Source organism: Neoarius graeffei, chromosome 4 (assembly GCF_027579695.1).
Source record: "Neoarius graeffei isolate fNeoGra1 chromosome 4, fNeoGra1.pri, whole genome shotgun sequence".
NCBI lineage: Eukaryota > Metazoa > Chordata > Actinopteri > Siluriformes > Ariidae > Neoarius > Neoarius graeffei.
In genome coordinates, this window is record NC_083572.1 from 71319304 (window position 1) to 71345153 (window position 25850).

At 40.7% G+C, this 25850-nt stretch overlaps 1 protein-coding gene across 17 annotated transcripts in view; it reads left to right on the forward strand.

Moving 5' to 3' along the window:
- LOC132885199 (sodium- and chloride-dependent GABA transporter 2-like) overlaps nt 1–25850 on the forward strand; it is a 124732-nt gene that overhangs the window by 23090 nt on the left and 75792 nt on the right. For 15 of the 17 annotated variants that reach the window (XR_009654561.1, XR_009654560.1, XR_009654562.1 and 12 more), the window contains exons 2-11: nt 11006–11205; nt 15723–15857; nt 17243–17383; nt 19059–19146; nt 19238–19370; nt 19487–19621; nt 21604–21707; nt 21792–21916; nt 22022–22134; nt 22250–22387. Coding sequence is in view for 12 of the 17 variants with exons in the window: in XM_060919579.1 (XP_060775562.1) it covers nt 11006–11205; nt 15723–15857; nt 17243–17383; nt 19059–19146; nt 19238–19370; nt 19487–19621; nt 21604–21707; nt 21792–21916; nt 22022–22134; nt 22250–22387 (1312 nt within the window). In the remaining 5 variants the exon portion in view is untranslated. Of the gene's footprint in view, nt 1–11005; nt 11206–15722; nt 15858–17242; nt 17384–19058; nt 19147–19237; nt 19371–19486; nt 19622–21603; nt 21708–21791; nt 21917–22021; nt 22135–22249; nt 22388–25850 lie in introns of those variants that run through there. The other 2 variants (XM_060919588.1, XM_060919586.1) reach the window with 2 other exon arrangements.

Sequence of the window (25850 nt, forward strand, 5' to 3'; positions counted from 1 at the left end):
GCCATTCAAACAATAGAATTGGTAATGCTTCGGGTGTGACTGCGGTGATGGCGATAGATAAATATTTGAAAAGAAAAAGTACACAATCCAAACTGGGCCCTGGAGAAAATTCTGACCCAGATGAAGGCCCTAGTATAAGTAGAGGTCAGAAGAAAGCAAAAAAGGTGATTTTCCACAACCTATCTGTGCGAGCTGGGCTTTTCAAGCATGACTGCTTTAAACACGGGTGCAAGTTTTCCGGCATGTGCCGGAAGCTCCGGTTTTTTGGTTCTGAAAAAGTCATTTTTCCAAATCGTGTAAATCCGTTGAGGTTTTCGGGGGGGTATAGGGGTGGCCCTCTCACTGTCTCACTCTTGGTGTATTACCGCGGTACAGTTTCTGCACGAGACAAATCTTTTCATCTTTTCTTCGCCACAAACCTCATTCAATTTATACGCCGCTCACCGATGAGCGGTCCTGACTAGCCCGTTGTTTCACGGTGTTATACATGTGATATGTTTCACGCATGTAGCACGTTGTTCGACCAAATCAACACAGCTATTCCCATGAGTCGCCGTTTCTTTTGGTGCAAGTTAAAACAGTGCTTTTGATTGGCTCACTATTAACTGCCGTCCAATGAAACTTCAGCTTTTATAATAAGCCTTATTTTGCTTCCCTCCCTTGCGACAGATCCATGTGCTTTGCCTCTGGTTGCTGATCAAAATATCAAAATTAAGTTTTTATTGGAAGGCTCAAATACAATAATAATTTTGAAATTAATGATATTGGCTGTGCATTTTTCTGATTTTTGTGCTATGTAGTAATAAGTGAATTCAAAACATTTATTGGTGATTTAAATTGTCATCTGATATTGTGTGATGTGCAAATGCAATGTGCTTTCTTCTAGAATTGAAATTATTCATCATAAGTATCTGCTTTTATAAACTTTTTTTTTTTGACACTTGATTACCTTTCAATTATTAAATAAAAGTAAGGTAGGTCTTGAAATAAGTTTAGCTTTTTATCATCTTTTCTAATGTGGTTGTTAGGTTGAAAACTCATTTGTAGTCAGTAATGGATTATAAAATATAGATATTTTTGTAATGGAAAAAGCTGAATCTTATTTGCTAAAATCCAGGAGTTTCTGAGGACATCAAGACATGTGGCCCCTTATTTTAACTCAAGCTGTGTATATATTGTAAAAATGGTATCACAGCAAAAGCATATTAAAAATGGTTGTTTCAACATTTAAATTAGTAGTTGCTAGATTTTTTTTTTTTTTTAAATATCAAGCCTTGTACTTGAAATATTATTTCAGATGAATTGATTAAATGTATTAAAGGTAGAGCTGTGCAATATATCGTATTTTTATCACGATATCGATATTGGTGTCAAACGATATCAAAATTCATAATATCGATATGAAACGATTTTTTGTCATTTGTAAGGTAAAACGAACCCTTCTGTCCCCTAAGGCACACCGTAGCCTTGTATACGTCATCCATTCTACTCCCGCGATATCTCCGCAACAGTAAAAAATCAGTTCTTCTGTTTTCATACGTGTCGGGTGATTTGATATATTGATTTGTTAATATGTTGTTTGATTTGCTTGCTAATAGTTATAATAATACAATTAACATATATTTACGTCATATTTTTGGATGTGGGACTGGGTAATGTAAAAATGGCATCTACGGAAGAAAACAAGCACAACAATATTAGCACATATCCAGCTTGCTAGCTGTGTTAGATGTGTTAAACCGTGTGGATTTAAGTGGAATAATTGTGAGTCGTCCTGTGGTCAAGGCAGCGTTTTAAGGTAAGGCAATTTGGTTATTAATGTTGCCCGCCGCGGCATGTTTACTTGGGTTCATTTGATTTTGACTTGTGCATCTGCAGCTAGCATCATGCTTTGAAGTAGGTTCTGCTAAGGACGGGTTTATTGCGCGATGTAGACGGACTCAGATGTAATTACATTGTTTTTAAAATTCCGTGCGCTTAAAACGGTGTCCCCCTGCTAATCATGTAGCCCTAATCATGTGTTGCTTTTACTTTGAGTGAAATATCTCTGCAAATGGTATTTCAATGCTGACATGCCAAAAAGATAGCGGAGTCCACATTTGGAAGATGAAGGAAGAGAAGCCTGATGCTTGAAAATAGATCGCTTAATCCACAACGCATATCTGTATTTGAGACATAACCTGCAACTAGTGGGGATGTTTTGGAATGACTGTGCATAGGGTGTTTTTGGCCACAGAACACTAACCCACAGTAGTAGGAGTATTACTGGGTTCGTGGATTTTGTCTGTTGACTGAGCGAAGCATGGTGTTTGCCTTGTGCCATTTCACGTAGCATCTAGCCGCAGTGCCACCTACACTTTCAGGGAATGTTTACATGCCGCTGAGCTATTTTCATGTACGTTAATTCTTAAGGACTTGTCTCTATATTGTGCGTGTTCACACACGGACTGGCCATCGGGAGTAGCGGGAGTTTTCCCGGTGGGCCGGTGGTTCAGCGTGGGCCGGCGGAGAAAAAAAAAAAAAACAGTTGCGCGCTGGCCTTTAATATGATAAGCAATGTTAACAGTTTCTTAAAGAAACTGTTAACATTGCTTCTTAAAGAAACTGTTAACATTGCTTATCATATTAAAGGCCAGCGCGCAACTTTTTTTTTTTTTTCTCCGCCGGCCCACGCTGAACCACCGGCCCACCGGGAAAACTCCCGCTACTCCCGATGGCCAGTCCGTGTGTGTGCGTGTTTAATGTTGGTGTCTTAACAACACACAAGCTTACGTTGTAGTGTGTGTGTGTGTGTGTGTGTGTGTGTGTGTGTGTGTGTGAGTGAGAGAGAGAGAGAGAGAGATTTTATCCTTGGCTGGCTACGAGCCAGTGTGGACGTTACGCAGTAATCACTGGTAATACCAGCGCTGGCTCCATCCTCTGTGATCGGAAATGTTGAGTGAGGAGAACGTGAGCCTTGTGCAGGCTATAGGACCTATGCAAAGTACGCGCTTGCACAGTAAATAGTTTAAGTAAAAGGCGTTTCCGGGTACAACGGGAAGGGTTGACAGGTAGCCTATGAGGCCTGTACTATAAAAATGTGGCCCGGTGCCTCGGGTGTTGATGATCGGGGCTTTAAAAAAAAGGTGTATAAATATCGTTTTAAAAATCGCGATATCAATATTTACTGAAAAAATCGTGATATTGATTTTTTCCAATATCGAGCAGCCCTAATTAAAGGTGCCCTTCCACCAAAAACGTTTAATACTGGCTCTTTTTGAAATGCCATAGTTCACTCCGAGTTGCATATGCATGCTGCATGTGAAAATGTAATTCTACTCCCATTCCCTGTAGCTTATGAAATAAAATAGTCGGAAAAACGAGTGGATCTGAAAAAGCCATACGAAGTGACGTCACATCGAAATTAGTATTCATGGCCTCCCCCACCTTGGCTTGCGACCGCCCACGGGAAGAAAGTTCGGATTTAAGCGCGAGGACAGATAGTAGAGCCCATCTCGTCAGTAGCTCACGAACAGGACCTGACAGCAAGCTGAAAATATGTCTGGACAAGTTCGTGCCTGTGTTTATTTGTGGTAGTAACACATCAAAGTTGCATGTTTGGGGAGGCTGGGAGCTTCCCTGCGCGAGTTACGAGTGTTCAAAGTTGGGCTGGAGTCGGCGAGAGAAACGAAACCTAAGCGGAGCTCTGTGGCTCGCCTTGGGGCGAATTACGTCCCGAGGCATGGGGCTAGCCTGCCCTGGCAGCACTGGTTCATTGGGGAGAGGACAGAGGTCGCTGGCTGCCAAGTTTGGGGAGGCTGGGACCTCCCCTGCCCGAGTTACGAACGTCCAAAGTCGGGCTGGAGCCGCCGACAGAAACGAAACCTAAGCGGAGCAACGTTGCAAGATGGAAGAGGTGACCACAGTGACTTTTGAAACTTCGGTGCCTACTGTAGTGGTTTTGCTTCGAGGTTGTTTTTAATACTTAGATCTGTAGTCAAGATGATCGACCACAAGCTGTAAGTAAAACATGAACTTTTTGTTCGAAGATTTTTGTTACAAAATAGTATGTTCATATTCTCCATGTTAGCATGCATGACATGGTCACAAGCTAGGCAGGGATGAGTTTTCTGCTTTTCGGCGGATTTCCGCTTTTTCTGAGTAAAAAACGACCTTTTTATATTATGCCAAATCCGTTGAGAATTTTTTTTTTAATTAATTTTGGGGGGTTGGGGTATGTTCCTTCATGCTGTTCAAACTTTATTAACTCCAACGATGTTTACACATTATTTGTAAGTCGCCATCTTGTTTAAATCTTGTCTGAATGTGATGTAAAATTCGTGTTATCTACATTGTTATTGGTCAAAACATCGATGTCAAGACCATAATAGCCAATCAAAACAGTTTTTACAAAGAGACCCACTGGAGGTAGCATCACAGTGCTGTTAGCCAATTAGAGGTAACACGTTTACTGATTGCTGTTAGCCAATCAGAGGTAACATGTTTACATGTCATGAATATTAATGAGTAAGAGCTGAAATCCTGTCCGTTCTCCCACCATCCACTCCTCCACCAAACTAGAACAGCCTGAAACAGGAGAACCACAGCATTTTTTTTTCACCAAAACCGGCTCACAGGGCATTCATTCATACTAGAGACCACTGCACAATTAATGAAAAAATTATGCAAGGGGACCTTTAAACATTTGATGTGAATATGCAAATCATATAACTAATTATAAATGTTTGCATGAGATTGCATGAGAGACAACCATTTTTAACTTGTAATTTAAAAAAATTTTTTGAGCCCTAAGGGGGGCTCACCCCCCTTTGTAACCCCCTCTGCATGGCTGCGCCATGCATGTCTGACTGTCAGACTTTTCAAGTTTTTGAAAATTTTATACTTGCACCCATGTATAAAAACTAAAAAAGGAGAGTGACTCAGAGCTGTTGAAGATCTTCGTGTGTGTCTTTCTTCAATTCCTACGAGTATATCAGCTTTGTGTTCAACTAAACAGGCCCAGGTTTCCCACTAAGGAAATTGTGAATAAATTGAGACTAGATCATTTTTATATATATATATATATATATATATATATATATATATATATATATATTAGGGCTGTAACGATATGCAAATCGAAATCGCGATACGCAGAACCACGATCCGTATTGCGATACAAGAAGGCAGAATCGCGGTACACCCATTCAAACTTCTCCTCAGCCCAAAAAGAGGCGCTTCCAAACTTCAATTTATGAATACTTTACTTTTTATTTAAATTACATTTTAAACTTACTTAAATTACTTTTATTTTTTTATATCTATTAGTAAGTCGTTTTTTCGCCAACCTGCGACAATCTTCTGCAAGTCACGCAACGTCCACACTCGCCACTGGCAGAGCATTCATTTCATTTAAGCGGTCGCCATTCTGGTTGCGACGCGGGGAGCGAATCTGTAAACAAGCAGCTCATTGGCTGGCTAGGTGTGCCACAAGCCAATCACAATCATTTGACCGGAAAGGCATGCAGTGTTGCCAGATTGGGCAGGTTTAGGTGCTTTTTGGCTGGTTTTGAACATATTTTGGGGTGGAAAACGTTAGCAATATCTGGCAACACTGAAGGCATGTCTGCTTGGGCGGAAGCCTTCTGCGGCAGTTACATTTTGACACGCGAGCAATGGTTCACCATAAAAATTCCGTAATTTCCATCTGTTTTCCGCGATCACAGAAAATCATTGGCCCTATGAGAGTGAGACAGTGAGAGAGCCACCCCCCAAAACACCCCCCCAAAAAAATCTTAACGGATTTACACGATTTGGAAAAATGACTTTTTTTCAGAACCGAAAAAAACAGAGCTTCTGGCTCAACAGTATTTTGAGAAATAAAACAATCTTTGGATATACATTTGTTCATTTTTGCATACATATTACTCATTCTCTGCAGTGGTCTGAATTATTTGTTATTAAATAGTTAATGTAAGTAAGTAAGTAAATGTTAATAAGTCAAATTTACTACTTTAAAAAAAACATTTTTAAAAAAATCGTGGGCGTATCAAATCGTGGGTCAAAAATCGCAATACGAATCGAATCGTGAGTTGGGTGTATCGTTACAGCCCATATATAAAATTTTGTTTGTTTTTTTGTTTGGTGGTGTGCTCAAGAAAGGTTGGGGAACACTGGTGTATATCTGCAATCCTCTTTCTCAGATCTGCACTGAGCTCCTTGGACTTTCCCATTTTACTGTGTTAGTCAATCCAATGAGTGCTGTAAACAAACCCTTTTTATGAAGGCACAGAGAAACTACCAGCTGTAGTCAATCATCACTAACAGGAAGTTAAGAGACCTTGGGAAGATAAGAGACATTTTGGAAGTTTCAGCACCTCTGAGTGTAAGGATGCAGGCACTTACGGATGTAAGCGCGGAGGAAGGCAGAATGCAGAAGGTCATCAAAGCCACGTTGAAGAGCGAAAATCGGAAACCGTAAACTAACGAGGGTCAAGCAATTGGCAAACAACATAAAGCAGGCAAGAGTGAGAAATGAGAGGAAAGTAGCAAGGGTCAGAATCAGAGTAAGCAATCGAAATGCAAGGCTTGGTATGTGCTGTGAACAGAACGATACTTCGTAAAGGTGTATGTGAGAAGAGAGCTTTTATGGAGGGACAGGTAAATGAGGAAATGACAGTCAGCTGTGATTCTGTAGGTGGGAGACGGAGGGTGCTGTGCGTTATGGGAGTTGTAGTTCAGGGAGTCTGTTTGTAGCACGTTACAAGAAATGGGTAGATTGACACATTATTGATTGTGGTGTGTGTGTGAGACTTCAGAGCAGAGTTCAGTGTGGTGATAGATTTGGGATAGAAACTGTTTTTGAATCTTGTGGTGCATGCTGTGTTTGTTCTGTTACGCTTGCCTGAGGGCAGGCATTCAGACAGCTGATGAGCGGGGTGGGATGAGTCATTTAGGGTACAGCATGTTTTCTGCAGGCAGCGGGATGTGTATTTGTCCTCAAGAGCAAACAGCTGCTTGTTGGTGACTTGGGTTTTTTTTCTGCAGTCTTTGACTCTTCACAGTGCCTTCTTATCTGCTGCAGAGCTTTTACCATATCAAGATGCCATTTGTGAGGACACTCTCAATGGTACAGAGGTAGGACATCAGCGGCTGTTGCGACAGTTTGATTTTCCTGAGTGTTCTCAGGAAATATAGTCTTTGTTGTGCTTTTTTTAATGAGGCAGTATGTGTTTGTAAGGTCCTCTGATATGTGTGTAAATTACATAAGAGAGCACTTTTCAGATTGAAAAAGAAAACATAATGAAGGCTACTGGGTTTTGCTGCAAAATTAAGAAGCATGTGTGACAGTCAAAGTGTCCAGAAGAACTGTGGCTGGTTCTGCAAGATGCTCAGTAAAACCTACAGCTAATTTCCTTATAAAACTGCACTAACTGTAGGTACCTGAGGCTATGAATTTTTTTTTTTTTTTTTAAAGCAAAGGGTTGTCTGGCACCAAATATTGACTTTGTTTCATTTATTATGGCTTATTACTTTTTTTTAAAAGCCATTTTTGGTCTACAGCATTTCTTTACATGTGCTGAAGACTTTTGCACAGTACTGTACATCAAATTCTGCACTGTTTCTTGTTGAATTTGTCATATATAGCCCTGCAGTTATACAAAATTGCCAAACCTAAGTTAATTAAAAGTAGTAGATCAGGCTGCACAGCACCATCCCCCCGCATTCCAAGTACCATATAGAAAATTGATTGAGGAATCAGACCAACATACTTCACAAAATGCATGCTTCTCACCTTGCCTCAGTGCTTTGATGCATGGATGATCCGACGACAAAGTCACCTTGAACTTGTCAAAGCAAATCTTTTTTTTTTTTTCCTTTGGCATTTTCATTGTCAGCTGGGATATGCTCCAGCTTGCCTGCATTCCTGTAGAACAGGATAAAGCGGCTAGAGATGATGAGATGAGATTTTCATTGTTCACCATCAGTGGTGTTTGGTTTTTACACATACTGGCATGATTTGTTGTAACATCAGAGCTCATTGCTGAGTCGATAGAACCATAAAGAGATCCAGTGGAATGGTGCGATAGAGCAATACAATTTAGATTCAACATCATTATCCCATTCCATTGGCTCTCAGCTTCACTTAATATGACTATTTGACGCTATATACTTGTATCCCCTGTGCCGAAAACAGCTGAAGTGAGATCAGAAGAGGGAATCCAACAGTGTTCACTGATGATTACCTTGCCTGGGACAGAGTCCACCGGGGCTGAGGTATTGTTTTCAGTGGGGTTTCTTTGTTAGCAATGTTTATGGGAAAATGGCTGGACCAATCTTCATGAAACTTTCAGGATAGTTGGGCATTGGTCTCAAATCGAACCATTTTGAGAGTCATCTGGTCAAGGTCACCAAAAAGGTCAATCTTTTTTTTTTTTTTTTTGCGATATCTTCCTTCATATTCATCATATTTACTTCAAACCAATTCCAAAATGGTCATCTTTCAGTTCTGCTTCCACTGATATGCTACATGATGGGGGTATCTCTCATAGTTTTCTTTCAAACTTTCATTTGTTTGTGTGTGTCTGTCTGTCTTAACAATCTAGCAGCTAGACGGTTGCACCAATTGACTTCAAATTTTCAGGGTAGATGGACAATGGTCCGTAGATTACCAGATTAAATTTTGGGGGTAATCAGGTCAAGGTGAAGGTTAAGGTCAACCTTTTGGTCAAAATAACATTTTCCATTATAACTTGCCGATAAACAGATGTTTACTATTATAAGCATATAGGTACTCCCATATGGCCTTTCATTTAGCACCATGATCTTTGGCCTTGAGTGACCTTGAAAGGTCAAACTCAAGGTCATGGATTTTCAGAGGGTTGTAACTTGAAAACAGTTGATGGAAGACAGATATTTACCATTATCAACTTGTAGGAAGTGCAATATAGGCTTTCATATGGCACCATGACCTTGAATGATTTTGAAATGTCAAACTCAAGGTCATGGATTTTCATAGGACTATAACTTGACATCTGATGATTGAGAAATATTACCATTATCAAAATATACTTTAGGTATAAAATAAGTGCTGCCGGGTGAGGTTTGCTTTGCCTGGCAACACTTGTTTTGTAATGTGTTTGCTTTTAGAACTAAAAGCAGTAGGCGGTATTCACCTGTTAAAAGTGTGAATCGGTAGAGTTGGCAAATATGACTGACTTATGTGACAAATATTTTGATCAGACTCTGGCTGCTACTTCAAACACATACCGCTAAAGCAGGGTGTAATTTGCTTGGCAGGCTATGTGTTATTTGAATAGACTCTTTACATAAAACTTCATTTATTGGAAATACTGAGATGGTGTGTCAAAAATTTATTTAAAGCTATACACAGGGACAGTGTAGGGAGCTGCTTATAAAGACAAAAGGTTTGTTAACCTCAGTGTAGCCTTTAAAGGTCATAGGCAAGGGTCGGAGGTGGAATGTAGAATATCAACTTTATTTTCTAGAAGAACGACCCAAAAAGCGAATTCAGTCTTCCTGGTGTCTAATTTGCACCCTAAAATTGAATAAAATGGTTAAAGTATACTGGTTTGCGCAAGTTCCGAAGGTTTGTTTACATCTCACTTATGTGCACTTTTACCGCCAGGGGACAGTCATCGTAACGTCATTCAGGGCAAACAGACTGGGAGCAGTTCTGTGTTTACTTGCGAACCGAGCACATGTGTACAGACTTTGGTCGTGAGAGGTTGTGTAAAATGTCTGAAAGTGATAGCGATTTTGAAGTAGGAACTCTCTAAATTGAATATCGAGAGGTGAAACCATATATGTATGAACCTATGGCCACTGCGAAGCAATTGGTGAATGTGGCTCACTGGTTTGACCGTGCAGCCTCTGAATCGGACAGCGACTCTGCTGACTCTGATCACAGTGACCCCGGACCTCAACAAGACTTGCGCCCAAACAATTTATCCTGGTAGTTATGATAAATTCTTACTTTCGTCGTCATACTAAATAATAGCCCTTTTAAAGAATAATTAAACTGCTCTCCCTAGTGGATATCGGTAACAATTACTTGACAGTGCGCCGGTAGGCCATATTAGCCTGCCATCCGTGGCATTATACTATTTATAGCCTAATCTAAGCGAGGAAATATCCCTTTGTCTCATTTCCACAATGATTGTACAGGATCCTTCAGGATTCTTGACTTGTCAATTGCAAGCAAAGGTAAAGATGTTTATCTCCAATCTTCTCCTTTTTACTTGAGCTTTGCTGGTCCGCTTCTTCTTTGACTGCTTGATTTTGTTTCACACGCACAATCCACTCTCTCCACCTCTTCTCCTTTTTCAGAAATAGCCAACCCTCTGGCTTCACGCGCACAATTCACTTTCTCTGCCTCTTCTCTTTCGGAAAAAGCCAACCCTCTGGCTTCACATGCACAATCCACACTCTCCACCTCGTCTCCTCTTTTGGAAAAAGCCAACCCACTCACTCTGCCTCTTCTCCTCTCTCGGAAAAAGGTAAAAACTTCTTCCTGAACCGGTCCCGTTGTTATAGTTCACTGCACAACAATAAGGCATGGTTTTTCTTTGGAAATTCCCGAATGCACGTCTGCACTCAAGCCAAATGGGAATGCAAGTAAACGGAAGTGGACTCAGCTCAAGCGGTTTGTTTGTCTTGAATGACGTCACGCGCCGAGGGGTCACGAAAATCACCGAACGGAAATTCGCCGCGATCCGCACTAACTTATTTTAGTTATTACTTAACAATACTTCTTGGGACCAGAAGAAAATTACAGAGGGTTTTTTAACATATATAAAGTTTCAAATGTGCATAAATTGAAAACCGTTGCCTATGACCTTTTTAAATATCCCTCAAGTTAATATTAACTTTTAAGGAGTTTCAACGTTGGCTTTAAGGCTTCACTCGACCTAAAGTCATGAAATTATTGCAACCTCAGAAATATATTTGTTTGTGTAGCCATAACAATGGAGATGTCATCTAACATTTTTTTACCTTCTTTCAGTGATATGGAGATGGATTATGGTCCAGAGATGCAGTTAAAATTGGCTTGTCCAGAATCAGAGAGTGTTCATACAAAGGGCAACATTCCAGAGAGAGGCCAGTGGTCAAATAAAGTTGAATTTCTCCTGGCTGTCACTGGGCAAATTATCGGTTTAGGAAATGTGTGGAGGTTCCCATACTTATGCTACAAGAATGGAGGAGGTAGGTGTACAAAACTAACAATTCTTTGTGCAATATTTAGATCAAGTAATCAGGAAGTAGTTCCTTTATGATATAAAGTGTATATGGAGTTCAAACTTGCTGGTCAGCTAGGGCCTTTCTGTGCTTAGTTTTCATGTTTTCCCCATGCCTGTGTGGGTTTCCTTCAGGTGCACTGGTTTCCTCCTACAGTCCAGAGATATTTTGGAGTAGGTCAACTGGCTACTCAAACGCTATGTTCACACTGCAAGGCTTAATGCTCAATTCCGATTTTTTTGTGAAATCTGATTTTTTTTGTGAGGTCGTTCACATTAACAAATATATGCGACTTGTATGTGATCCTCAGTATGAACGAAAAGCGACCTAAAAGTGTTCCGCATGCGCATTGCAGGATACGACGACGTCACACGCAGTGATCATGGCCAGTGTTTATGGAAGTAAAACCGCCCGGTTGCGGTATGACCCATCCAATCTAGCTTGAATAGCTGTATCCCCCCCAAATGGAAATCAGCTCCCTAACCTCTGCGTCCTTCCATTGAGAAGATTCAGAACCTTCACAGCCCGAAGCGTCCTTCGCATTGATGTCATGCGCAGGGGCGCAGATACGTTTTTTGAACTGGGGGGGACAAAAAACTGGGGGGGACAAAGCTGCCAGCAAACCAACCCCAACCCCGATATGCCTGTCAAACTTGTTGTGGGTTACCATAGCAACCAAGCTCGAGCTCGCAACCTGTGCAGTCTGCGCAGCTCAACCAACCGAATATCAGTCTTTGTTTTATGTGAGTTGTTGCAACTATGTATACACTGCTGTGCACCTCAATAAACCGAATGGTAATTAGTCTTTTGATTTTTCCGTGAGGTTTGCCTTATGCAAAGAAAGACAGCATAGACGTTTTTTCCTCCCTATAAGTGGGGGGGACCGAACGAGGTGAATTTAAATCTGGGTGGGACAAGTCCCACCCTCTATCTGCGCCCGTGATTATGCGCCATGATGTTGTAACTTTTTTTGAGAGACCCGCCGCCTACTTCAGTGCAGAATAGTGACGTTTGTGGCTTGTTGATGACGTGTAAGTCGGATGAATGCGACCTGGCGGTTCAGACTGAAGTCGCATATGAAAAGAGCGGATAGGAATCGGAATTAGGACCACATATCCAAACGGCCTGTGTCGGATTTGAAAAAATCGGATCTGTGTCGTTCATATTGTCAATAAAAGATCGGATACAGGTCACACATGGGCGAAAAGATTGGATTTGAGTCACTTCAGCCTGCAGTGTGAACGTAGCCTAAATTACCCATATGAGTGAAAGCAAGTGTGAATGGTTGTTTATCTCTGTGTTAGCCCTACAATAGCCCTGGAGACTTGCCAAGGGTATACTCCACCTGTCACCCGAAATCAGCTGGGTTTGACTGCAGCTCCCCCTGATCCTTGTTAGATAAGCTGTATAAATAATGAATTAATGTATGAAAATAGAACTGCTGTTTATAGCACTGAAAAAGTATCACCTTAAAATATTTGATCCACAAATCTAAAATTTCAGTCCTGGCTTTCAGTCCCATGACAGAAGAGAGATTGCCCTGATAAGTTTCTAAATGTTATCTATTTGAACCATCATGGCAAGACATCAGTGCTGGTGTCTGGATCTCATTGCTGCATTTGAAACCATAGCTCATAAAATAATCTTAAATCAAATGTGTGAAACTCATTTTAGGTGCCACATTACACATAGGCCCAATCCCAATTCTAATTTCTACCCCTCCCCCTCCCCCTTCCCCTCTCCCTTCCCCTTGGCCCTTCCCCTTGAAACTGAGCTACAAGGGATAGGGCTTGAAATTCAACCCTTACGTATTGGGATAGCCCTTCAACGATCGCATACGTCATCGCGTACCTCCGTCAGCGTTTACGTTAGCAAAACGCGACCAAATGCGTCATTGGCTGCGACCAGCCGCTACAGTCAGAGCCAGAGGCAGAAATCTCTGCTGGCAGGGTGTGATTTGTTAACTAACACCACTGAATGGGATATCTTTGGCGCTTCGTGCACCACATCCGACAGAATGAGGTGTCAGAACACTCATGTAAACAATAAAAGCGAGAATAACAGAACAAAACGTACGCAGTCAAGCAACCGAAAACAATACTCACTCCCAAAGCTTTTTAGCAGCAGCTTGGATTTCAGAAATCGCTGCTCATTCTCAGCTCGAAAGCGAATCAAGCGGTGTGTTTCCTCTGGATAACAACTTAAAACACGTAAATAATGGAGAAAATACATTTATGACAATCTTTCGCCGCGGGAACCGCCATCTTTCTGAAATCCGCATGAAATCTCACTGAAATCCGCATGGCATTGTGGGAAATCACTCAAACCCCTTCGTTCGGAGTCAGCTCCAGGAAAATCTCCGTTTGGAGGGGTACAGAAGCCCTACCCCTTCCCCTACCCCTCCGCGTTAACTGGGATTGGGATACCCCTACCCCTTCACGTGAACGTGCAAAATGGAGGGGAAGGGCCAAGGGGTTGGTCCAAGGGGTGAAGTGGGATTCGGCCATAGTCCAATTTCAAATAGGCATAATAATAATAATAATAATAATAATAATAATAATTAAAAAGTGGGTGATCTTTAGTCATAAATTAAAAAAAAAAGTTGCATTGTTGATTGCATAAGTATTATCAACCACCCCCGCCTCTCCTTGGCTGTAAAATGTCTAAATTAGTTATTTTGGAAAGAGACATGATCAGTTTTAGTATACTAATGAAGAATTGTTTATCATTAGCACATTTTCTTTCAATAACTTTAACAGAGGTTTTGCACCATCACATGACCCCATAGCAACAGTAACTATGCTGCCATGACAGGGGGCATGCTTGTTGTGCTTCATCCAGCCGAGTTAGTTGTTATTGATCGATATGAGAAGCTTTTGCTGTGTTTTTTGGATGTGCAAATCCTTTTGAACAAAACAAAGACATCAGATTTTTTAATTTACCAAAAGTAACTCATCATTGGGGTAAAAAAAATGGAGATTTCTTAATGTAGAAGGGAAAATGGGGGGGGGGGGGGGCATTTGCCAGGATTCGGTGTCGAAAGGAGAGGTAAAAAACCTTATGGTATGCTCACTTCATTTCCAGGAAGGTAAGAATTAAAAAAAAAATAAAATACATTTCACAACTGCAAAGTGCTCATTCTTATCCAGTGAAGTGAACATGAGCAGCACAGCCTCACCTTCACCAAGACTTAGTGTGTTTACATTCAGGGATCCTTCGGAGCACGTTGCGTGTGTGCTTGGGAGCCAGTCATTATGGGAAACACCTGATGCTGATTTGAGTGCAATCAGCACACACGTATAAGGACCACAGAATATTTGCGAAGTAATATCATTCTCACTGTCATGTTTGTTTGTAGCCATGTTTATGACTCTGCTTTCGGTTTTGTTTTTGTAAATTTCATGCTTGCTAATAAACACTCTTCCTGCACTTAGAGCCATCTACCGCCACATACCTGACAGAATACTTTACAAAGTCTCTGTGAAAACCATGTCCTTATAAGACCTTATTTGTGCTGATTGTGCTCAAATTATCATCCGGTGTTTCCCATAACGACTGGGTCCCAAGCACGCGCAACATGCTCTGAAGGATCCCTGAATGTAAATGCACATTTTAAGTCTTGGTGAAGGTAAGGCTATACCGAGCCACTGTGTTGCTCATGTTCACTTCACTGTGTAAGAATGAGCACATTGCTGTTATGAAATTAATTTTTTTATTATTATTCTTACCTTCATGGAAATGAAGTGAGCATATTAGAGGGTTTTTGACCTCTCCGTTCAACACTGAGTCCCACTGAATGTCCCCCCCCCCCATTTTCCCTTCTACGTTTAAAAATTTCTCTTTTTTTTATACCCCAATGATGAATTACTTTTGGTAAATTTAAAAAATCTGACGTCTTTGTTTCGTTCAAAATGATTTGCACATCCGAAAAACACGGCAAAACCTTCCCATACCAATTAGTAACAACTAACTCTGCTGAATGAAGCACTACAAGCATGCCTCCTGTCATGATGGCCTATGTAGTTACTATTGCTATGGGGTCACGTGTTATGGCCCTGAGTTTATTGCTCATCTTTTTGAACTGATGCTGCATCCATGGGCAGAGTAACACATTTGGAGGAAAGCCCTGTCTATTATCTTATGCATACATGAAATCACATGTGATAGACAGAGTAGAGTGCATGGCTAGTTTTCCACCCTTGACTTCCAGCCACAGATGGCTGTGGTAATGTCAGGATTTGAACATTTCATCTCCAGCGATAGAGCAAATGCTTTTCTATTGTGCCACTCTGGAGCTAGTTTGGTCATCTTTAACACTTCTCTTTTCACATATCTTAAACTTGGCAGTTTCTGCGTGTGTGTGTGTGTGTGTGTGTGTGTGTGGTTTTTTTTTTTTTTTTTTTCCCCTCTGGATCATCTTACTTTGAAATGCCTTTTTGTGTGAAACATGCTATATGAATACAATTTGTGACTTTGTTCTGCAGGAGTATTTTTAATTCCATATTTCATCTTCCTATTTGTCTGTGGCATTCCACTGTTCCTCATGGAGATATCATTGGGTCAGTACACCAGTCAGGGTGGCATCACCTGCTGGAGGAAAATCTGCCCCCTGTTTGAAGGTGAGCCCCCGCCTTTTTTTAAAATAAAAAGATCCTTAAAAATCTGGTCTAAAATGTACTTAATATTTTTCAGCTTTTTCCTTAAATATGGGATTAACAGGCATTTACTTCAACAAATATGAAGGAAATACGTAGATGCAGATCAAATGTTTTCAATAAAGTTTGTTCTTACTAAGGCATCTGCAGGGTCAAAGACAGTTTTGTAAGCAATATATTGTCATTGTAGTGAAAGGAAAATTAATCTAAATGTATATTCTAATGTATGTCAATTTGTACATTCTCGTGACCTACACTTATTGGCTTCTTTATTACTTAAAATCCTAAATCATCCTAAAATCCTTCAAAACAATTCTCAAAAATTTACAATGAGTGAAACCTGTTGGCCATTTTATCAAGTACATTTAGCATATAGTTCAGGGAATCTTATCTATAAAGAACTCCAAGGTAGCTGCAGGTTTTTGTTCAAATCATGCAGGAGCCACAGCTGAATGTACTTTCTGGCCTTTGTCTTCAGTCAACATGTGATTAATTTTCTTGGAATGATAGCCTGCAGCAACACTATCACAGAACTTAAACTCTTTGTTGGGATGCCATGTGTAAGTCCACAGTTTCTGACTATAGGCTATTACTGTATACAGTTTGTCACTTCTCTGATATGTTCATCAGTAGATATAACCACCATTGTGCAGATATTATTTGGGTGATGCTATTCTTAGCACAGCAGTGCCATTAAACTGTTGGAACAAGTGCATGGAGCACAGCATAATGCTGGGGTTTTTAAACAGCTCTGTGTCACTGCTAGGAAACAGTCCAACCAAAAATATCCAGCCAATAGTAACCAGAGGGCCAGAGGATGATTTGTACATACGAATAAATATCTAATGTATCTAATAAAGTGAACAGAGGAAATAGTGGTTAAAAATCCTGTAACACTGCTATGCCTGATAGTATTGTACCAGCAGCATACACACTAGTGCCACTGCTGTACTGAGGATTATCCACCACTGAAATTATATTAGGTCAGTTGCAGTCCTTTCCTTTGAGGTAGAGGAGGGCAAATTTTGCATGGAAATGAAAATTTGGAATATTCAAATGATTTATGAACTTGTATCTATGGCTTGACATAATGAATAGAGTATTTGGTGATCAAAAAGTTTATGAAATTATATAATTTAAACTTCCCAAGGTAAGATTTTTATTCATCTTTTCTACAGAACCAATGCTCAGTGTACACAACCTTGACTGTAAGGATTCAATAGGTATATTTTTGTGGATTGTTGTATTGACCCATGTATTTGCCCCATGCAGTGAAGAACCAAATTTCCAGTGACATATGTGGGGTGGTGGAAAATAAAAATGTCAGATTGTTTTTTTTCTTTTTGTAGGATTGGGCTATGGAACTCTGGTGGCTGTGTTGTACTCCAGCATCTACTACATCCTAATTTTGGCCTGGGCATTCTTCTATCTTTTTTCTTCCTTTAGTGCTGAATTACCGTGGGCTACCTGCAACAATTTCTGGAATACCGGTATTGTGTGTGTGTGTGTGTGTGTGTGTGTGTGTGTGTGTGTGAGAGAGAGAGTGAGTGTATACCGTATATATGATCTCAGTGTCTTTGCTTGTGGCATGGCTGTTGGTACCAGATGTGCTCATTTGAAATATTTCAGAAACTATTGATCTCATGGGATTTTCATACACAACGGTCTCTAGGGTTTATACAGAATGGTGTGTGGGGGGGTGGCCTACAGGCAGAAATGCACCTCACGGTAGGAAGAATTGTGCTTTCTGAGGTGCTTCTCTGATCATCATGGTTGTAAAGAGTGCTTATTTGAGTTACCTTATCCTTCCTGTCAGCTCAAACAAGTCTGGCCATTCTCCTCTGACTTCTTGCTTCAACTTGCCTTTATTCTGGTTAGGGGTGCACTGGATCTGGAGCCTATCCAGGGAACACTGGGCATGCATCCTGGATGGGACTCCAGTCCATTGCAGGGCCCCTGCGCATGCACATTTACACATGCTTTATATCACTCATAATAATTGTCAAATGGTAACTAATAAAATAACTAGACTTTATTAGGAGTTGACAATTTAAGCTGTTTGCGTTAAACAGGATGTGGAAAGGATCCCAGTAATGATTATCATGTTATTTCACTGCAGATTTGTCAGTTTAAGAATGTGTGTTCCACTAACATTAGTTGACTGCCAACCTATAAAAATGCATTTGATACAAACGGCACACTTTTTTTTTCTCCCCATGATGAAGTAGAAATGAACTTGTATGTGAAAAGTACTGTATCTGCTGTTGAGTTGCAGGAGAAATGACCAGTGAGGTTACAAAAAGATTTCTTAATTTTAATTTTGTGTGCTGGTGTCATAAGTTAAGATGCATATTACACTGAAGGGTGTAAAATTTATGGAAAGCATTACAAAATTGAGTTTATGCATTCATGAAGTGTACATTTTAATGGTTTAATATATATATATTTTTTATAACTAGAAATTTTGGCCATGCTTTAGTTACTTTTTGCACATTAATTTAATTCAGCCATCTACCATGGTTACAGTTCAGTTTGTCGGTGAACTTTTTATTGCAAGAATTAATGTGACAAAATTATACAATTGTAGTGATGGAAAACACTGTATAACTCACCAGAAGTTATGTATATAAATGTTGCATTACATTTAGCAGATGCTCTTATCCAGAACAACATACAACATACCCAGTGCAGCCTGGGGAGCAGTTGGAGGTTAGGTGCCTTGCTCAAGGGCACTTCAGCCATTCCTGATGGTTAAGGGAATCAAAACAGCGACCTTTTAGTCCCAAAGCTGTGTCTCTAACAATGAGACCATGGCTTCCCCATGGCCTAATGTCTAATAGAATCTAATTTCTAGTTTAATAATGTTTTCCAAACTTATTGCTCCAGGTAGAAGCTGAAATTATAACTTGCATGCTTACAGTTATGTGCCTAATATTTAAACATTTGGATTTTGTTTGTGAAATCTGTAGCTACTGAAGGAGTCCAGTTTAACAGTTAAAAGGATCCCTGGCTGCAAAAAGTTTAAAAACTATTCTCTATGAGGACAATCCATAGAAATATCAATTCGTAATGTCATTCCATAGTTTCTGGAATATGGTGCTATGTGCATTTGCTGTATTAGAAAAAAACTCATGAATGTTTAGCTATGTCTTCTTTCTTTAACAGAAGCATGCACTGAATTTGACAAACTGGGCAATTTAAGCAACTTGAGTATACCAGTGAATGCAACTTCACCTGTTAAAGAGTTCTGGGAGTGAGTTGCTTTATACTGTATTTACAATAAAATAATTGTATTATTACAAGTATCAGAAGGTAATAGCCCAAGTTTGGTTTGTGTTTTCTAGGAGGAGAGTGCTAAATCTCACAGGCAGTGTGTATGAGCTGGGCAATGTGAGGTGGGAGTTGGCCCTGTGTCTCCTCTTATCTTGGATCATCTGCTACTTCTGTGTGTGGAAGGGAGTGAAGTCTACAGGCAAGGTGAGAGCTTCATTAAACATTCAGTAAATTCAGAGGTTAATTTTGGCTTCAGTAACTTTTTTTTTTTAAATGTGTTCTGTTACAACATCTGACTGAAAGATCCCTTACTTTCTCAGGTGGTTTATTTCACTGCTACCTTTCCTTATGTAATGTTGGCAGTACTTTTAGTGCGTGGACTCTTGCTGCCTGGGGCTGTTGATGGTATCATTTTTTACCTCTATCCAGATTCTAAACGTCTCATGGATCCACAGGTATGGGGAGAAACATGTATATTCCTTGTCTTATCATCAATTAGTATAAATACCCAGGTGATTATCGAAAATTGCGCACACTGATTGGTCGAGAAATTTGGACCATTTCTTGATAATCACCTAGAGCAACTTGGCAAAATGGCAGCCAGTCACTTTGTCATCGTGAGGAAGAATCACAAATTATGAAAGAAAATGCTGTTCCTAAAAGCACTAAAAATGCTACGAAGTTTGGTCTAAAACTGTTCAAAGGTATGGTGGAATTGTTTATTTTATCTATTTCAAATCAAAGTAGGGGCGGCACGGTGGTGTAGTGGTTAGCACTGGTGCCTCACAGCAAGAAGGTCCAGGTTCAAGCCCCGTGGCCGGCGAGGGCCTTTCTGTGCGGAGTTTGCATGTTCTCCCCGTGTCCGTGTGGGTTTCCTCCGGGTGCTCCGGTTTCCCCCACGGTCCAAAGACATGCAGGTTAGGTTAACTGGTGACTCTAAATTGACCATAGGTGTGAGTGTGAATGGTTGTCTGTGTCAGTCCTGTGATGACCTGGCGACTTGTCCAGGGTGTACCCCGCCTTTCGCCCGTAGTCAGCTGGGATAGGCTCCAGCTTGCCTGCGACCCTGTAGAACAGGATAAAGCGGCTAGAGATAGCGAGTGAGTGAAATCAAAGTACTGTATTTTATGTGAGACGGCATACATAAGTGACACAAATCTGCGCATGCCTTTTATTACATTTGCATGACACTTTTGAAGTTTTGAAATATTTTTAATAAGATTTTTTTAAAAATAATCACCTGTGTATTTATAACAATAACAATTATCTGCCTCAGGCTCAGTGAATATTGGTGAATAATAACCTCACCTTTGTCTCAGTTATTATTCACCGATATTCACTTCGCCTTCGGTGAATAATTGTTAAAGGTGCTAACTGCAAAGTCATTTGAAATTTTCAAGTTTTTTTTTTTTATTGTGCATGGCCTTTTCCTGTGTCTCGCAAGAACAATTATCATGCGGACAAGATGTGATCATTTTTATGTGCTGAGGGTCGCTTTTCTCCGTTTTGGGACCGTTTTCCTACCTCTTGAGGGAAACAGTATGGCCCTACGGAAATAGCCGAATGTGAGGAGCTTTAACTAATTCGCATAACTATGGAACTGTGTCACACCAAGATGGCAATGCACGGAAAACATTATGCCTTTTGTTTTGAGTTGCAGGTATGTAATTTGTGGTTGACCTTTGCGAATGGCTCGGTGAAACAAAAGATGAATATATCTTTTCTTTGTTACTGCTTTTTTTGTCATCGTTTCTTTCTTTGTAAGATCAAAATATTAGGTGTATAACTCCATACTTGCTACCGTGGAGTCAAACCCATGCATTCTAAGGCTAAGATGGCTAAGCACTAGCTAGAATGATTTAGTTATCTGTCCAGAAAAATGACGTCATTTAACCTTGCTCTATCTTGCAGTTGCACTCACTAAGTAGGCTTTCCTTTTCTTTTCCGCTGGCTTTTAGCTGACAGGAGAGCGGAGTCCACCATGTTTGACTTATTTTCATGCAAACTTATTTTGGTTAAAAGTAGGTCAAACATGCCCCACACATTATATTGTTGCTCACTTGCTTCAGCAATCTCCAGAATCATGAAATGCGGGACACGTTTTATCTCAGCAAAATAGTGACCCCTAGGATAGACAGTGTGTGCAGCAGCGAAACATCTCGAAGCTTCAGCAGCAATAGAAATGGAACATTTTGCCCAGAATTCAACTTTGCACTCAGCACTTTTTTAATATTTCATAAAAAGGAGCTTTATTATTGTAGTTGCATCAGCTACAATATGCAGCTGTTTTGTGAAGAACCTATTAATAAGGTGGTTGTGGGCTCCAAACACACACAAAATTAACCCTTAATGATTAGTGAGTCAATGGATCATTAAAGAGTTTGCAGCTGTTGCTTTGTCATTGAGTACTGAAGGCTCTTTCTTTCATGATATGTAGGTGTGGATGGATGCTGGAACGCAGATTTTTTACTCCTACGCTCTCTGCATTGGGTGCCTTATTGCAATGGGAAGCTACAACAAGTACAATAATAACTGCTACAAGTGAGTGAACTAAGCTTATAGAGCAAAATAAAATGTGTAATATATATTACAACATGTTACGTATGGATGCATGTATCTTTGCAGGGACTGTATTTGTCTGTGCCTGTTGAACAGTGGGACCAGTTTTGTAGCTGGTTTTGCCATCTTCTCAGTGCTAGGCTTTATGGCCAATGAACAGGGGACAAACATCTCAACAGTGGCAGAGTCAGGTGACTGCAGATCTAACCTATCTGCTAAGTTCCAACCAGTGCACATATCCAGGAAGATTATTTGCTGAGGAAAGTGTCATCCCTAAGAAAATTTTGTCTTCCCAGGCCCAGGCTTGGCCTTCATTGCATACCCCAGAGCTGTTGCGATGATGCCTGTTCCACAACTATGGGCCATTTGTTTCTTTGTTATGATTATTCTGCTAGGACTGGACAGTGAGGTGAGTGCAAAAAAAAATCAATTAAAAGCAGCCCAATGCACATCTTACCAGTTACCAGTTTGTCCGAAAGTAAATTCACATCAGCAATTTTGCTCTGTCCAACACTCCTCTTTAGTTTGTGTGTTTGGAGGCATTGATGACTGCTGCAGTTGACACATACCCCTCGTTCTTCCTTTCTGGTCATCGCCGCAAATTCTGCCTGGCCATCCTTTGTTGTGTGTGTTTCCTGATTGGCCTGCTTATGACAACAGAGGTGACTATGTATTTCTGTTCTGGGCTTTCATTTATCATTTCCAAAGACAAATGTAGACTTTTTTTTTTTTAAATACTTTATTTATAGTTTTTCAAATGACAGAGGTACAATGAAGAACAAACCCACCCCTTCCCACCTGCCAAGGCTTGAAGAAAAACAGAACAAACAGAGAAAATACATGCAGAGGCAGGAACATAAAATATTGTCACAAACTGTCCATAAATATTGCTTAACATTACTCAGATGGGAACATCATGTAACATACTACAATGGATCCAATTGGCAGAACATCCAGTATGTGGAAGGGAAATTACATCATGTGAGGGATACATTTTCAACAAATTCTATAAAGGGGGCCCAAGTTTTAATGTATCTATCCCATAAGTTATTCCGATCGTATCTCGGCTTCTATAGCGGGCTCACACAGAGTACCTCTTTAACCCAGTGCCTAAAAGAAGGTTGTTTCACAGACTTCCAGAATAAGAGAATTTGTCTCCGGGCTAGTAATATAATAAATGCTACAGCGTTTGCCTGGGAGACCGTAAGTTGTTGTTCTGATAGAAATACCCCAAAGATAGCAATTGTTGGATTAGGATTCATTGTTGGGCGGCACGGTGGTGTAGTGGTTAGCGCTGTCGCCTCACAGCAAGAAGGTCCTGGGTTCGATCCCCGGGGCCGGCGAGGGCCTTTCTGTGTGGAGTTTGCATGTTCTCCCCGTGTCCGCGTGGGTTTCCTCCGGGTGCTCCGGTTTCCCCCACAGTCCAAAGACATGCAGGTTAGGCTAACTGGTGACTCTAAATTGACCGTAGGTGTGAATGTGAGTGTGAATGATTGTCTGTGTCTATGTGTCAGCCCTGTGATGACCTGGCGACTTGTCCAGGGTGTACCCCGCCTTTCGCCCATAGTCAGCTGGGATAGGCTCCAGCTTGCCTGCGACCCTGTAGAAGGATAAAGCGCCTAGAGATAATGAGATGAGATGAGGATTCATTGTTCTGCCACGGATAGAGGAAATTGCTTCAAAGACCCTAGCCCAGAAGTTACTAAGTGAATTGCATGACCAAAACATATGACCTAATTTAGCTGGACTGTGGCCACATCTCGGACACACAGGATTGGTGCCAGAATAAATTCTGGCCAGTCTATCAGGTGAATAGTGCAATCGATGTACAATTTTAAACTGAATAAGGCCATGTCTTATACATAAAGAGGTGGTATGTATGCGTTTTAAACTACATTGCCATGTCTCGTCAGAAAGTGTAACAGCCAAATCCTCTTCCCATGCTTGTCTGGCATTGTCCCATGGAGAGGGGCTAATGCCCAGTACTGTTTTGTAGATTATCAATACCCTTCTTTTTACCCCAGGGTCCGAGTCTAAAATGATATCAGTTGCTTTTTTGGGTGGTAAGGAGGGAAATGGGAAGTGTTTCTTAGCAAAACTGCGTACCTGTAAATATCTGAAAAAGTGGTTATTGGGAAGGTTGTGATCTTTCTGTAGCATGATAAATGAAGCAAATGTGCCTTCAACAAAGAGGTCACCAAAAAAAATACTAAACCATTCTTGTGCCATACCTGGAAGGCAGTATCAATCTGGGATGGAGGAAACAGATGATTGTTTGCTAATGGGAGCAGAGTAATTTCCTGATTGAAATGAAAGTGTTTCCTGAATTGAAACCATATTTTAAGTGTTTTTGACAACTGGGTTCAAACTTTGAAGGCTTACATTGACAGGTAAGGAGCCACTCAGGATAGACATGGGAGAGAGTGGAGAACTGGAATCAAGTTCCATAGAAGCCCATATTGGTCCTTCTTTATTTTTATAGGTTGAAATCCAGTAATTCAGTTTGGAAATGTTAGTAGACCAGTAATAAAATAAAAAAATTAGGCAGCCCCAGTCCCCCTGCTTCCTTAGGCATCTCCAAGTAAGCCCCTTTAATCCGCTGGGTGGAGTTGTTCCAAATGAAGGTGATATGACTATTCAACTTTTTGAACCAGGATTTAGTCAGTATGATGGGGATCATTTGAAATAAATATAAGAATCGAGGCAGGATTGTCATCTTTACTGTGTTTACTCGGCCTGCCAGTGTAACAGGGAGTGCAGACCATCTTTGGAAATCCTGTTTAGTACGCTCTAGCAACAGTTTAAAGTTGCAGTCACATAGGTCTTTGTACTGTCGTGTAACACTTATGCCCAAATAAGTGAAGGATTGGAGCTCCAGTTTAAAGGGAAGGCTACTATAATTAATGGATGTTGCCAGTTGATTAATGGGAAAAAATGAACTTTTTGAGAAGTTTAGTCTGTATCCAGATAGTCTCCCAAATTGTCGAAATATGTCTATCAGCTTAGGGATCGATTCTGTTGGGTTGGATAAATACAATAAAAGGTCGTCTGCACACAGCGACACTGTGTATTACTTGGTTCCTAACAATACCTGGAATATCTTGTTGCATCCTCAGCACTGCAGCAAGAGGTTCGATGGCTAAGTCAAATAGAAATGGCAAGATGCAGCACCCCTGTCGAGTTCCTCTTTGCAGCATGAAAGGGTTGGACCTGATCAAGTTTGTGCGTACTGAAGCAGTTGGTGAGGTATACAATATTTTAATCCATGAAGTGAAGGACATACCAAATCCAAACCTATCCAGCACCATGAACAGAGTTCCACTCAACACGGTCGAAGGCCTTCTCCGCATCGAGGGAGAGCACAACCTCCGGCTGACAGATGGAGTGAGAACAGTATAGAATATTGAGCAACCTTCGCATGTTATAGAAAGACTGTCTCCCTGATATGAAGCCTGTTTGATCGGGATCAATGATGTTAGGCATCACCGCTTCTAGACGACGTGCCAGCACCTTAGTGAGGATTTTATAATCACAGTACAGGAGACTAATAGGGTGATAGGATCCACAGTCCAAGGGATCTTTTGTCTTTTTTCAATAGAACTGATATAGTTGCCTGAGTCATGGTTGGAGGTAGTTTCCCAACAGAGAGAATTTCCTTAAACAGTAAATTCAGAATAGGTACCAGTTTGTGTGAGAATAACTTGCAAAACTCTATAGAAAACCCGTCAGGTCCGGGTGCTTTCCCACTCTGCATAGAACTTATTGCCTGTGAAATTTCTACATTTGTTATAGGAGCATCGAGGGAGGCTTTATCTTCTGTACTAATTTTTGGTAATTCTAGGCCATCTAGAAAGGTTTGGATTTTGGTTGCATTCATGGAGGTTTGTGATGTGTAAAGTTCCTCATAGTATGCCTTAAATTGATCATTTATGATCTGGGGATGCATGGAAGTTGAATCTGGTGCAATACGGATTTCAGGGATTGCACTACATGCTGCTGTCTGTCTAAGTTGATGACACAGTAATCTCCCTGCCTTTTTGCCGTGTTCGTAATATGATTGCTTTGTTTTAAGTAGCAACCGCTCTGTTTGTTTTATGGAGAGGTTGTCACATTCTGTTTGCAACA